The sequence below is a fragment of the Bison bison genome, unplaced genomic scaffold (assembly GCF_000754665.1).
Source record: "Bison bison bison isolate TAMUID 2011002044 unplaced genomic scaffold, Bison_UMD1.0 scf7180017864456, whole genome shotgun sequence".
NCBI classification, from domain to species: Eukaryota; Metazoa; Chordata; class Mammalia; order Artiodactyla; family Bovidae; genus Bison; species Bison bison.
This window is the reverse complement of record NW_011495018.1, coordinates 5,873,679-5,886,172: the sequence shown is the minus strand read 5'-3', so window position 1 is coordinate 5,886,172 and position 12,494 is coordinate 5,873,679. Positions and strand designations below refer to the sequence as shown.

Below are 12,494 nucleotides of genomic sequence, written 5' to 3'. Positions count from 1 at the left end.
CCCCCCCCCACTGCCCCTCGCCCCCTGGCTGCACTGACGTCCTCTCTGGCACCCTCTGCCCACGGCTGGGGCTGTCATTCAAGAGCCAAGAAGGACTTGGCACACAATCAGGGTTGTGGGCGGGGATGTCCTGCCGCCTGTCTGCCCGGCTCCCTGTTAAGCCGTCTGAGGGCAGCGGTCCTGGCTGATTCAGCCCTGTCTCCCCACGGGCACACGGAAGGTACTCATACGTCTCTGGCCAGACCATTCTGTTGTGCCTTGGGGCGGGCTCCAGACAGCACCCACTTTTGCGTGCCCTGCGCCAAGCAGGCCCCGGTCGCACCACAAAGTCCATCACTTCAGCCCAACAGAAGGAAGGTTCTCGATAGCACGCTCTGGGAGGGATGCTCACGGAAACAGAGGGCGGGCTTCGCAGCCTCAGCCCCCAGGTTGGTGGGGGCCACGTACCTGGTCCCCAGAGGGTGACGCACTGCTGCTCATGGGTCTGGCAGATGCCATTGTAGCAGTAGCCATCCACCCCCTGGCATGGGTGCCCATCGTGCAGGTACACATTGGCTGGGCAGTGAGGACTGGCCCCAGTGCAGAACTCCGGGAGGTCGCAGGCGTTGCTGGGGTCCCTACACGCAGTTCCCGCCGGCTTCAGCTGCAAGGAGAGGGCAGTTTATAAGCACCTAACTGCAGGAAACGGGGAAGAGTGGTCCCAGTAACACTCTGGGTAGATGGGAGCAGGGCTACCCCGTGTAGCCTCATGTAGACGGGTGCGGACTTCAAAGGAAGTTCCCTTTACTGAAGGGAGAGCTCGTTAAGTAAACAGTCTCCCTCTGGGATTCACCTTTCCACTGTGGGTGGTGGGGGCAACTAAGATGCAGCTCTTTTTAACTTCCTGCAACATCAAGTTTTCCTGGTAAGCAGACAAGCTGGACGCTGGCCCCTGGGCCTTGGAGGAGTGGGGTGCTACCTGATGGACCCGTCGATTCTTAAGAACAAGATCTCTGGTCACCAACACCATCACTTGTTTTAAGATGACATTTGCACTTAAAGCATTCACTTTTGTGGGCAAGATGACAAAAATCATCCCAAGGGCATATTTGCAACAGTGATTTTACTTTGCAATCAAATCACAGAGCTGGAAACCTGTCTGTAGGACTTTACAGGGGCAGGGAGAGAAGTAGTAAACCAGAGGAGCCACACAGGATGTGAAGGGACCATGCAAACGATGCCTCATCTTTTTGATGTTGAGGAGCGTATGGCTCAGGGTGGCTTGTCTGAGGTTATAGAGCCAGTGACCAGCCCCGCCTCAAAGCCCCCTCTCCAGGAACTTCACCACCAGCAGCTGCAAGCCAGGCGTGTCAGCTTCTTTAACATCCCCATGAGCTAATCACAGGAAAGGGGTGAAGGATACTTTAAGCTGAATGTGAAATGTCACAGTGCACTTTGGAAACACTGCGCTTCTGCCTGGGTGGCTAAGAGGGAGTTTCCTGCAAGCAGAAGGTCAAGATCAATTGCTTAATTAAAAGGAAATAAAACTCTACCCTTGGAACATCTGAATCAAAAGCTCAGACTTCGACTCTGCCAGATCTCAGCTCTGAACAGTGAGACAAACGATGGAACTGCCAACACGAATGCAGTCAGGGTGGCAGAGTCTAAAACTGCCAACTTGGCTGGGCTGGGTCAGCCAGCACCTTCTGTCGGGGGTCGTCAAGAGCAAGATGCTGAGGTCGTGGAGAACAACCCGCCCAGCACCTCAGCCAGCAGGCAGACATTCTTGGGATGGAGCGGAGGGACCTGATGTGAGTACTCCCTGCTAGAGGGGGAACTGGTTCTCAAAGACTTTCTCCAACAGCGCGACCAGAACAGTTAATGGGGAGCCTGAGTTTTTTGGTCCAATTCCTTTCCAGCTCATAAATTATTTACTACAGATGACTTAGCATTAAAATGTGCATTTCACACAAAGATTAGAAGATAATAAAAATAGGAGGTAGAGAGTACCAGCTTGCGTGGTGAGGACCACAGTTTCCTCAGCAGTGAGCGCTGGGAAATCACCCTGCCCTATAGCTAGCCCTGCGTCGGTGTTGAACCTGCAGAACCCATGGGTGACCTTGGGAGCAGGAGGACTCACCCGGCAGTTTTCACAGCACAGTCCGTGCGCGCAGACAGCGTCTGGCTTCAGGGCACAGGTGGTGGCATTGCAGCAGAGATTCTGACATTCCTGGAGACGGGAAGAGGTTTGACAGGGTCACCGGGGGGCCACTACTCACCAAAAGCGAAGGTTGCACCTTCAGTGACTGGAAAGGGAAGAAAGAACCCGAGGGCCTGGCTCTTGAGCTGAAAACCAGCCTGACCGAGGATTATCTTCCTTTGGAAGAAAGCAGAGCTTCTGGTAAGTGTTTATGAACTGCCTGGGAGTGCGTGTCCCTGGGAAAAGTCAGTAGCACTCAAGCATCTTTCACGATGGGGTGAGGGATGGGGACAGAAGGCTGGCTGGCTCCAGAGGCCATTTGCATCGGCAGTGGGTGGGGCCGTGTGTATGTCTTCGAGGACCGCAGGCCTCAATGCAGTGACCTGTATCAGGATCACTGGAGCCTTTGAATGTGTTTAAAAGTCTCCATAGATGCATACAAACTTAACTCTTCAAAGACTGACCCAGAGTTTAACCGAGAGCACAGTGGCAGGAAATGAAGTCAAACTAGTTGTGTTTGAACCACAGCAGTCCAACCTGGAGCTGCAGCTGGACTCTCGGTCAGCACAGGGAGGGTGTCTCACCCACCAAGACACTCCTCAGGTCAGAAAAGCGCCTCAGAATGAGCAAGAGACCGGAAGGAGGTCTGTGGGCTGTGCCCATAGATTTGCAAGGGATTTAAACAGGTCAAATGGTAGATGGATGGTCCTCTCTGAGATAAACACGAGAGAGGAAGTGAACTCCTGTGTTATGCTGCATTTCACAGGTACCCAAGTTTTTGTCACATAAAGAAACAAGAGGCTATAGTTTTGCTTAGCTCTCAACAGAAGGCCTGCACATATCTATTCAATGTATTTATGACATCGTGGGCTTTAGGACATTCTGGTAACTGGAGTTGACACACTTCAGAAGAAATTGAATTGCCATTAGAAAGGGGAGCTCAACAGAGTCTTCAGAATTGAGTTGATCAATGTCCCTTTATTTTCTCTTATATATGGTTTGTGCTGAAGAATTTATATGTTATTGGCTACAGGCCCATCACATACTATTTTCATAGTGTAACAGTTTACTCCCCAAACCATCTCCCATGAATGAATTTATCATCAGTATCATAAATGCAGTGAATAAAACATTGATAACCCAGAAGATTTATGGCTCAACCAGGATATGTCAACTGTATCCCGTGTAAAACTCTATGAACGATGTTCCCAGTGATTGCTCACTCCTATTACACATACACCCCAGGTTATTCAATTTTAAATTTGCTCAAGGACTTCATAAACATCCAGAGTGTGTAATATATACAGTAGGAGAAAACTGCCAACCTGAAGCCAATACTGTAACTTTCAGGATAGTAAGGAATTCCAACTCATGGATTTACAAGCCTAAAACATTCAGGAACTTGTTGTGTTTTTATAAACGGAGTCCATCAGTGGTAATGCTGATCAGTGTCACTGCAGGTGTGACGATGCTGTCTTGTACGGATGCGCTAAATGGCTCTTCTAATGGCATGTGGGCCGCTGACAGATCACAGACTCCCTTGCACTTCTAAGGTAAATCAGCCATCCTAAAACTGGTTTGTAAGACCCTTTAAGAACCAGGTCCCAATCCCCCCGAGGAAACTGCTAAATAATATACACAGAAGTTCAAATGGAAATGAAGCCAAATAGCATGGTTTTGACTTCAAAAGGGATTGATAATGTGAGCAAGATAACTAAGTTTAAAAGATATTTGCAAGCTACTGGCATGCAATTGACTTTAAACAAGGAGATAAGGCTGCTTTTTCAACCCTATTAGCTTGGAAGAATGAGCGAGTTGTCAGGAAACCCTTATGGTGGATATAAATCTAATGTCCCAGACTCAAGGCTTCAGCACTCACTTGCCTTTTAACTACCCAGAATCTATTTCTTCTGCAGAACTCTGTTTATCAGAAGAGACAAATGCTTCATCCGTTGGTGCAGCTATTATTTTAGTGTTCAATAGAGAAGTTCAACAGAGTCGACAAACGCTCAGCCTCCAACGACTGAAGAGTAATGAAGCCGTGAGAGGATTTTCAGCAAATGCCCTGATTGTCATTCTTGGGTTGTAGGTAGTAGGCAGAGGTTCCTAGTAACCATGAACTGGGCTGAGGTAACAATGCATCTTCTTGAAAAGAGTGGCCATTATTTCTGAGAGCAGAAGCTGGGTCCCATCGTGAGCTGGGACAGTGGTTCTGACCCATTTACTCACCGAGGTGGTGACACCAGAGTGGTGGTGTCCAGGGGATGCATGGGCTGATAGGAAACAAAGGCATGATGGTTATTTACCGTGCTTGAGCGCTGAGTGGGGGAATAAAGAACCCAGGTTAACTAAAGTATTGGTCAGTTTGGAACCTGGAAATGGGCTTTCATACCATCAGAGCACAGTGTGACCTTAAACCTTAAAAAGTCAACAAATAAAAAAAAATTAAAAATTAGAAAACTAAAAATTGAGGCAAAAAGCTTGCCTGTGACTTTCAAAGATTTCTTGGGAGAAAGAACTCTGGATGAAGAGATTGAGAGTTCTCTTCAGATATCAAGGACTTATTAAATGAGGGCCCTCCACATAGAATAACATGCAGGGAGAGTATAGCTCTGCCTAAGCAAGGAGTCTGGGTTTATAAAAATCTGTCCTGCAAGGCAGTAAGTTGCCTGGAGAGACAGTAGCCTCCCTGTCAAAGCTGAATGACTCCTTGATGGGGGTAAAAGAGAAGGTCACAATATCCATGGCAAATTTCAGGCACTCAAGGATTTGCTGATGCGATGCTGGTGACGGCAGTGGAGATGAAGATGAGGCGGTGGTGGAAATGACAACAGTGATGTGGTAGAAATGGTAACCGTGGTGACATTCACCCTGCTGATGTGGAGGGAGGAAGGGATGCCGGTGGTCATGCTGGTCTATGGAATAAATGACTCTGGTAATAGAGTCATCCCAAACCTGAGAGTTCATGGCTTCAGGGAGAGCTGCCAAATTTATTCAAATTAATAAACAATTACAAGGAGCTCAAACAAAAGATAAACCATTTCAAGTCAACCTGACCTCTCCTGAGAAACAGGAGTAATTTAAACTGTTTTTTTTCCTTTAAGCAATTAGAAAAAAATCTCTGAACAATTTCCCCTTTGTATAACCTATCCCATGATGGTTTCAAGTTTTCCTCCACTCATCAAAAAGAGTTTCTGTAAGGCCATAATTAGGATTTTGTTCCTGCGCAGTAACCAAGCTTTGTGTGCTGTGAGCAAAATTAAACAGCCTCATGGACAGCGCCGTGACCCTGGGTGAATCCTGAATTTAGCAAGGGCACAGAAACACTTGATCAACCTGCCTCTTCAACCCCCGTCCCAGAGCACTTATATTCACTTTTAATATTCTTACAGGAATGGTCAGATAGAGTCCAAGATTATTCCTGCTGCCATGGAAAAGCTCAGAGGATTGGAGAGGGTGGGATACGATGAGGAGTCCACAACCAGCTGTTTGTCTGATGAACACAGCGATGCACGGGAAGTCTCAGAATCTCAGCACGTCTCCTTCCATCCTAGAATCCCCCTTTGAGAGCAGCCCTCCAAGATGTGCTCTTCCTAAGCCCTCACCAGGCCCATTTGTGAATTTAGCTAATACCCACCTTGAACTTGTCTACCACTGCAGCTTGCATAAGCTCCCAGAGCGGGACTCGCACGTGTAGACAGCCTGCTATGCAACCGGGTGACTTTGATTTATTCTAAACACAACCTTCTCCAAACTTTGAGGGGGCTCTTGTTTTACCAGGCAGTCTCGCTGTGCCCTTTCTCTCTCCTTCCCAAGATTATTCAGAGATTAAAAAAAAAAATGGCTGCTACAATTTTGATGTTGATTAACTTTACCCTGGGCCCTATGAAAGCACGAAAATGTCCTGACAGTGGCTGGAAAGCAGGGTGAAATAAGCCTTTTGCTGGATTAAAAATGTTCTCTGCTCTGGCTTATTGCTTCTGAAAGCTGACAAGCTGAGAGGCAGGAGACTGGGAGCCTCAGGTCACACATACAGAGGAGGCCGCAGAGACAAGGGCAGAATTTCAACTCGGGAGGCCGCTCTTGGTTAAACACGAACGCTGCTTATTCAAATTCCCCTCGGGCTGCACACCTTGCAGAGAGAAAGACTTGGGGCTTACTAGCCATTTGAAGCCAGCATTCCAAGGCTTTCTTCTCTGTCAAATTCAAAGCTAAATGCTTTTTCATTGTTCTTGTCCTCATCTTCCCGAGACTGCCGTGTCCTTCAACAGAGAAGATTCTTTATCTCTTTAAACCAGTGATACAGCTTAATTCACGCAATACTTAGCATTCAAGAAGGCCAGCCTGGCTTATGAAGCTTGCTCAAGGTGGCCCTAGGACTTTCCCATCCTGATTCTCCAGCACTATTCAAATTCTTGCTGGTTGGCCCAGCTGTAAACGTGAGACAAATGTCCTGTAAACGTTTCTCTTACCTCTGGTTCCCCACAGTCACATTCCTCTCCTTCTTCAACGTATCCATTCCCGCACTTCTGGCCCCCGAAGGACTGCTTCACTTCCGGCAGGTTGAACAGACACATGCCCATGCCCTTCTGCAGGCTGGCCTCCAGGTCCTTCCTGCTGCAGCTGCTGAACATCATGGGGAACGGGAACCTGCAGGAAGGAGGCCGGATGTCAGTCGCCAGGGAACAGAATGGGCTGTGCATCACCCTTCTTGTGCCAGTGCACGGGGTACCCACGGGCATCATCTGGGCGGGTGGTCACTCTCTCAGTGAACAAAAGCTTGAATGCTCTAAAATGAGGCACCTTCTAAACCCTGCGTCCAATCCTGCACCGTTCCAGCACCACTGAATGAGGAAGTGCTACCGGCTCAGTCATATCTTGGCTCTTTGTGATCCCGTGAACTGTAGCCTGCCAGGCTCCTCTCTGTCCACAGAATTCTCCAGGAGAGAATACTGGAGTGGTTTGCCGTTCCCTTCTCCAGGGGATCTTCCTGACCCAGAGATGGAACCTGGGTCTCCTGCATTGCAGGCAGATTCTTTACCGTCTAAGCCACGGGTGCTTTATCCCCCAAGAAATGATCCTTGGATGGTTTTCAAATTGACAACTCTAGACAGTGTCTCATTGCAGACATCATTAATAGTTCTGTGTGAAATGATATGATGGAGAGTGAAGACTCAGGACCCGTAGCTTGTAATATAACTATGTGAGGAAGTTTTCTAACTTCATTGCTCGGGATGGCCATCATCAGAAAGTCTACACATAATAAAGGCTGGAGAGGGTGTGGAGAAGAGGGAGCCCTCCTGCACTGTTGGTGGGGATGTAAATTGGCGCAGCTACTAGGGAGAACAGCGTGGAGGGTCCTTAAAAACACTAAAAATAGAGTCACCGTATGATTCTGCAATCCCACTCCTGGACATATATCCAGAAAAGATGAAGACTAATTTAAAAAGGACACATGCAACCTATGTTTATAGCGGCAATATTTACGATAGCCAACATGTGGGAACAACCTAAATGCTCATCAATAGATGAATGGATGAAGAAGGTGTGGTCCATATATGTACAAGGGAATATTACTCAGCCATAAAAAGGATGAACAATGCCATCTGCACCAACATGGATGGACGTAGAGATTACCATATTAAGAGAATTCAGAGAAAGACAAATCACCTGATATCACTTATATGTGGAATATAAAAAATAATAAAAATAAACTTATTTACAGAAATAGACTCTCAGACATAGAAAACAAACTTATGGTTACCAAAGCAGAAGGGAGAGAGGGATAGATTAGGGGGTTGGGGTTAGCAGATAACAAACTACTATATATAAAACAGATAACCAACAAGGAGAAGATTCTTGAGAGTCCCTTGGGCTGCAAGGAGATCAAACCGTCAAACCTAAAGGAAATCAACCCTGAATATCCATTGGATGAACTGATGCTGAAGCTCCAATACTTTGGCCACTTGATGTAAAGATCTGATTCACTGGAAAAAGACCCTGATGCTGGGAAAGACTGAAGGCAGAAGAAGAAGGGGACGACAGGGGATGAGATGGCTGGATGGCATCACCAACTCGATGGACATGAGTTTGAGCAAGCTCTGCGAGCTGGTGATGGACAGGGAAGCCTGGTGTGCTATAGCCCATGGGGTCTCAAAGAGTTGGATGCGACTGAACAACAAAACCAACAAGACCTAATATATAGCACAGGGAATGATATATTAATACGTATCTTTTAATAACCTATAATGAAAAGAATCAAAAAGTATATATAACTGAATTACTTCACTGTACACTAGAAACTAACACATTGTAAATCAACTATACTTCAATTAAAAATAGTAATAAAGGCAATTGCTACCCTGAGGCAGGGGGAAGGTACAAATGACTGAGCTTATCAGCTCCCTGGCTTCATGGACATCATTTCCACAGGGGGACAGTGGTCAGAGCACAGCTGATACTGGTTTGGACCCATGAAGGGCAAATTGCTGTCTCCTCAGGCACAGCCTTAAAAGAACAGAGGAGGTCAGAAGTGCGGGTCCTGCTCTTGTCTCTAAAAACCAGGCCTGCAAAGGATGTGGCCAAGTTGGCCGATGTCCCCACAAAGCTCAATCTCTCCCTTCCCTGGCCGCGAGGGGTGTGCCAGCCCCCTCACACCTGGACGGGCTGTGTGACAATTCTTGGTGACGGAATTAGCAGGGGTGAAATGGCATGCAATTAAGTGGCGATTCCTTCCTCTTCCCTGTGGCCAGCTGAGTTCAGAGCATTCCAGCATCCTAGCAGGGAATGAGGCAGAATGTCACCTGCTCCCGACTCACTGCACAGCGCAGATCCCCACAGCAGCACACGGAAGGGAACCCCCGCCCAGGACGGTAAGCCACTGGAAACTGGGGCTTCTTCCTACAGCTGCTAGTGTTCCCTAACATATACACAACATCTGACTCTCTTACGAACGCATTTCCCCATGCCTTAGGCAGCAATTATAAGGGCTAAGCCCACCAGAAACCCAAGTTTTATCACTTAGTGAGCCAGCAGAGCCTGCCCACCAGCAAGCCCAAGCATCCTCTCCCACGCTGACGTTTAGAGGATGACATTATGATTGGATCCCAGTCAACTGGCCAAACCAAGGCGTGCTGCTCTGTCTCCCTGAGGATGACAGACTAGCCACCATTCAATGACTGAATCTGGAAATATTTCAAGACCGTGATGAGTTCCAGGGCCAAATGGGTAACCCTCCTGTCTCCCCAAGTGTTTTCTATCAATCTCAGTTATTAACTCTGAAGTATAATTCTAATCTACAGGCAAATTAATACATGCAAAGTCTTGCTCTCGGATACACCAGCAATAAACCAAGACTTATCTGGAGTGCTGTAACAAAGTTCCTTTTGAACTCTCTGTAACTTTCCTGGGCAGACAGACTGATTATTCCTGGTATCAAAGTGATGCTGAATAGCTTAAGATGACGAACCATAAGAAAGAGTGTAATTCTGTCCATTGAGAAGGGCTTTGTGTGGAAAATACGATGTATTGCACAGGGGATAGAAAACAGTCCTTTGCAGTAGAAGAGATTGAACCTTCTCCTGTGTGAGCTTTTCCCAGAATGCCCCATCTCAGGCCTGATCCTGGAGGCTAAATCTCACTCTCATGCCAACAATGCCTAACCAGGTGTTGTGATGAGAGCTTGCCAGTTCATTCTGGGAGGAAACTGATTTCTAGAAAATGGTAACAGGGAGTTAGGAGAGGCACTTGGATCGACTGTGAGCCTCGGGAAGGGTTTACACCAAGATTCACAGCAGCTGAGAGAAGCCCAGTGAAGGAGGGGTTATCAACCACCCAGTTCCCAAGGCAGCAAGACATGTGCAGGGCTGAGACCAGCTCCAGGCACAGCTCCGACAAGCACTCCGATCTCACTGTCTTTCAAAACAAATACATTTTGATTTTTTTTTTAGTGGGGGTTGACATTAAAAAAGGAACAGAAACAAGATGAGTGAGATCAGTGTAAGTTCAGCATTTAAATTCAGAGCATCTGGGAGAGGAGAACAGATCACTAGTAGCAAAAAATGACTGCGTGTCTGTGCTGGGTATGGTCAGATAAGACTCGAGTTATCTGTGTAACAGGACGTTTCTTGTTCTTAGGTTTTTTTTTTTCCTTTCTTCTATTCTGTTGAAGGACAAAGCCCAGATGCTCTTAAAAGTTTTTTCTTGTTTCGTGTCATGGATAACATCCATCCAATTCACAGCTTCTCAACCTTGCTCTGAGGAAGAGCGTCCAGGCACTAATTCCTCGAGGTGCCTCCGTCTGCTTGTTTTTTAACTTTATTTTTAACGGGAGGATGATTGCTTTACAATGTTGCATTGGTTTCTGCCATACATCAGCATGAATCAGCTGTAGGTACCCACCCATCCGCTTGCTCTTGAACTCCCTCCGCCCACCCCATCCCACCCCTCTAGGCTGTCATAGAGAGGTCCCTGTTTTAACAACAGAACAGCATGGCCACGAGGTGTGGAGGAGGTCACTGACACCGGTCCTTTGTTCCATCACTCCCAGCACAGAGCTGGGTCTTACACCACGCAGCCCAGTTTCACTGGCGCGACACCTGACTTCAAAGTCGGGACAAGGAAAACCTCCACCAGCTGCCAGCTCACAGCTCCTGCCCCGAGCACAGTGAGTGGGGCATCTTTCCCTCCGATCTGGACCTTCCTGACTCGCTCCGAGGGAGCCCAGGGCTGCAAGACCCTTTAGGAAGGCTGCAACCCTTCCCCATACTTTCCCATACAGTCCTCTCCATGGGGACTGGTCAACATTTCCCCTCTAACGGAGAATGGAAAAAGGCCACTTGCATCCTCCAAGACCTCTCATTGGATGACAAATGGCGATGTGACCAGGGAGCGTTCTGCACCTGCCTTCATCCTTTCATGATTTCTCATCATGGGGAACAGTGACTATTTCTCTCTGATAGAATATTCCTGAGCCTTACTGGGGGACATTTAGAGAAAGTCAGGCTTTGGAGGAATAAGAGCAGAGAGTAACCTGTCACTCATCATTCAATTATTATGCAAGTATTTATTCAACACCTGAGTGCAAAGCATTGTACCAGGTCCTGGAGAGACCGGAGTGAATAAAACACACACCTGAATCTTGGCCATGGTGGAGCTTGCATCTGGTGGGGCAGGCAGATAATACAGAAGATAAGGGAGTAAATTATGTGTTAGAAAGGAATGAACACGAAGGAGAAAAGTAAGACAGGTCAGGGGGCAAGGATATAGGAGGTCTTGACCTCTTAGGGGAAGATGATCAGGGAAGACCGCACAGGAAGGCAGGCATTTGGGATCTGAGGGAAGAAGCTGGATGCACCAGGAGGAAGAATGTTCTAGGCAGAGGGAGGAGCCGGTGCAAAGGGGTATGGGCAGGTGTGACAGTCCTAGAGGACTTTGTTCAGCAGACAGCAGCAGGTTCTTCTTTCAGTGACACATACCCAGAGGAGCGACCCCCTCCCCAGAGAAGACTCCTAGGCCCTCTGAGGTCAGGTGGATGGCAAAAGATGACCATGGAACATCATTAAAGGGGGATAGGAGCATTGCCCTGCATGGACCAGGCATTGATAACTGCTTAAGGTACTTTTCATAATAATTTCAAACTGGTATTCCTCCCCACATTTTTTTTAAACCAAACTAGTTTTGACTGACAAACAAGGGTCTGATGCTGGAGTCCTCCTGGTTGACCAGTGTGGCAGGGAAGAAGAGAGTACCTAAAAACTATACCTAACCCAATGCGCCCCGGAGAGAGACAGAATTCAGTCATCTAAAATGGTTTCATGCAAATCAGAATTACCATGAAGTACCGCCTCACACCAGTCAGAACAGCCACCATCGCAAAACCTACAACTAACAAATACCGGACAAGGTGTGGAGAAAAGGGAGCCCTCCTACACTGTTGGTAGGAATATGAACTGGAGTAGCCCCTACGGAGAACAGTATGGAGGTTTCTCAAAAAAACTAGAGTTGCCGTATGATCAAGCAATCCCACTCCTGGGCATACATGCAAAGAAAACTGTATCCAAAATGGTACACGTGCTCCTATGTTCACAGCATCACCATTCACAATAGCCAAGACGCGAAAGCAACCTAAATGTCCATCAGCAGAGGAACGGATAAAGCAGACGTGGCACATCATACCACGGTGTGTTCAGTTCAGTTCAGCCACTCAGTCGTGTCCGACTCTGCGATCCCATGAATCGCAGCACGCCAGGCCTCCCTGTCCATCACCAACTCCCAGAGTTCACCCAGACTCACATCCATCGAGTCAATGATGCCA

The 12,494-nt window shown here is 47.6% G+C and overlaps 1 protein-coding gene across 1 annotated transcript in view; it reads right to left on the bottom strand.

The window, feature by feature from the left end:
• Nucleotides 1-12,494, bottom strand: part of ADAM12 (ADAM metallopeptidase domain 12) — a 360,531-nt gene that overhangs the window by 59,051 nt on the left and 288,986 nt on the right. Inside the window, exons 12-14 of the mRNA XM_010859570.1 lie at nucleotides 6,652-6,829; nucleotides 2,120-2,209; nucleotides 448-643 (exon numbers count right to left, since the gene is read on the bottom strand). Coding sequence (XP_010857872.1) covers nucleotides 448-643; nucleotides 2,120-2,209; nucleotides 6,652-6,829 — 464 coding nt within the window. The remainder of the gene's footprint in view (nucleotides 1-447; nucleotides 644-2,119; nucleotides 2,210-6,651; nucleotides 6,830-12,494) is intronic.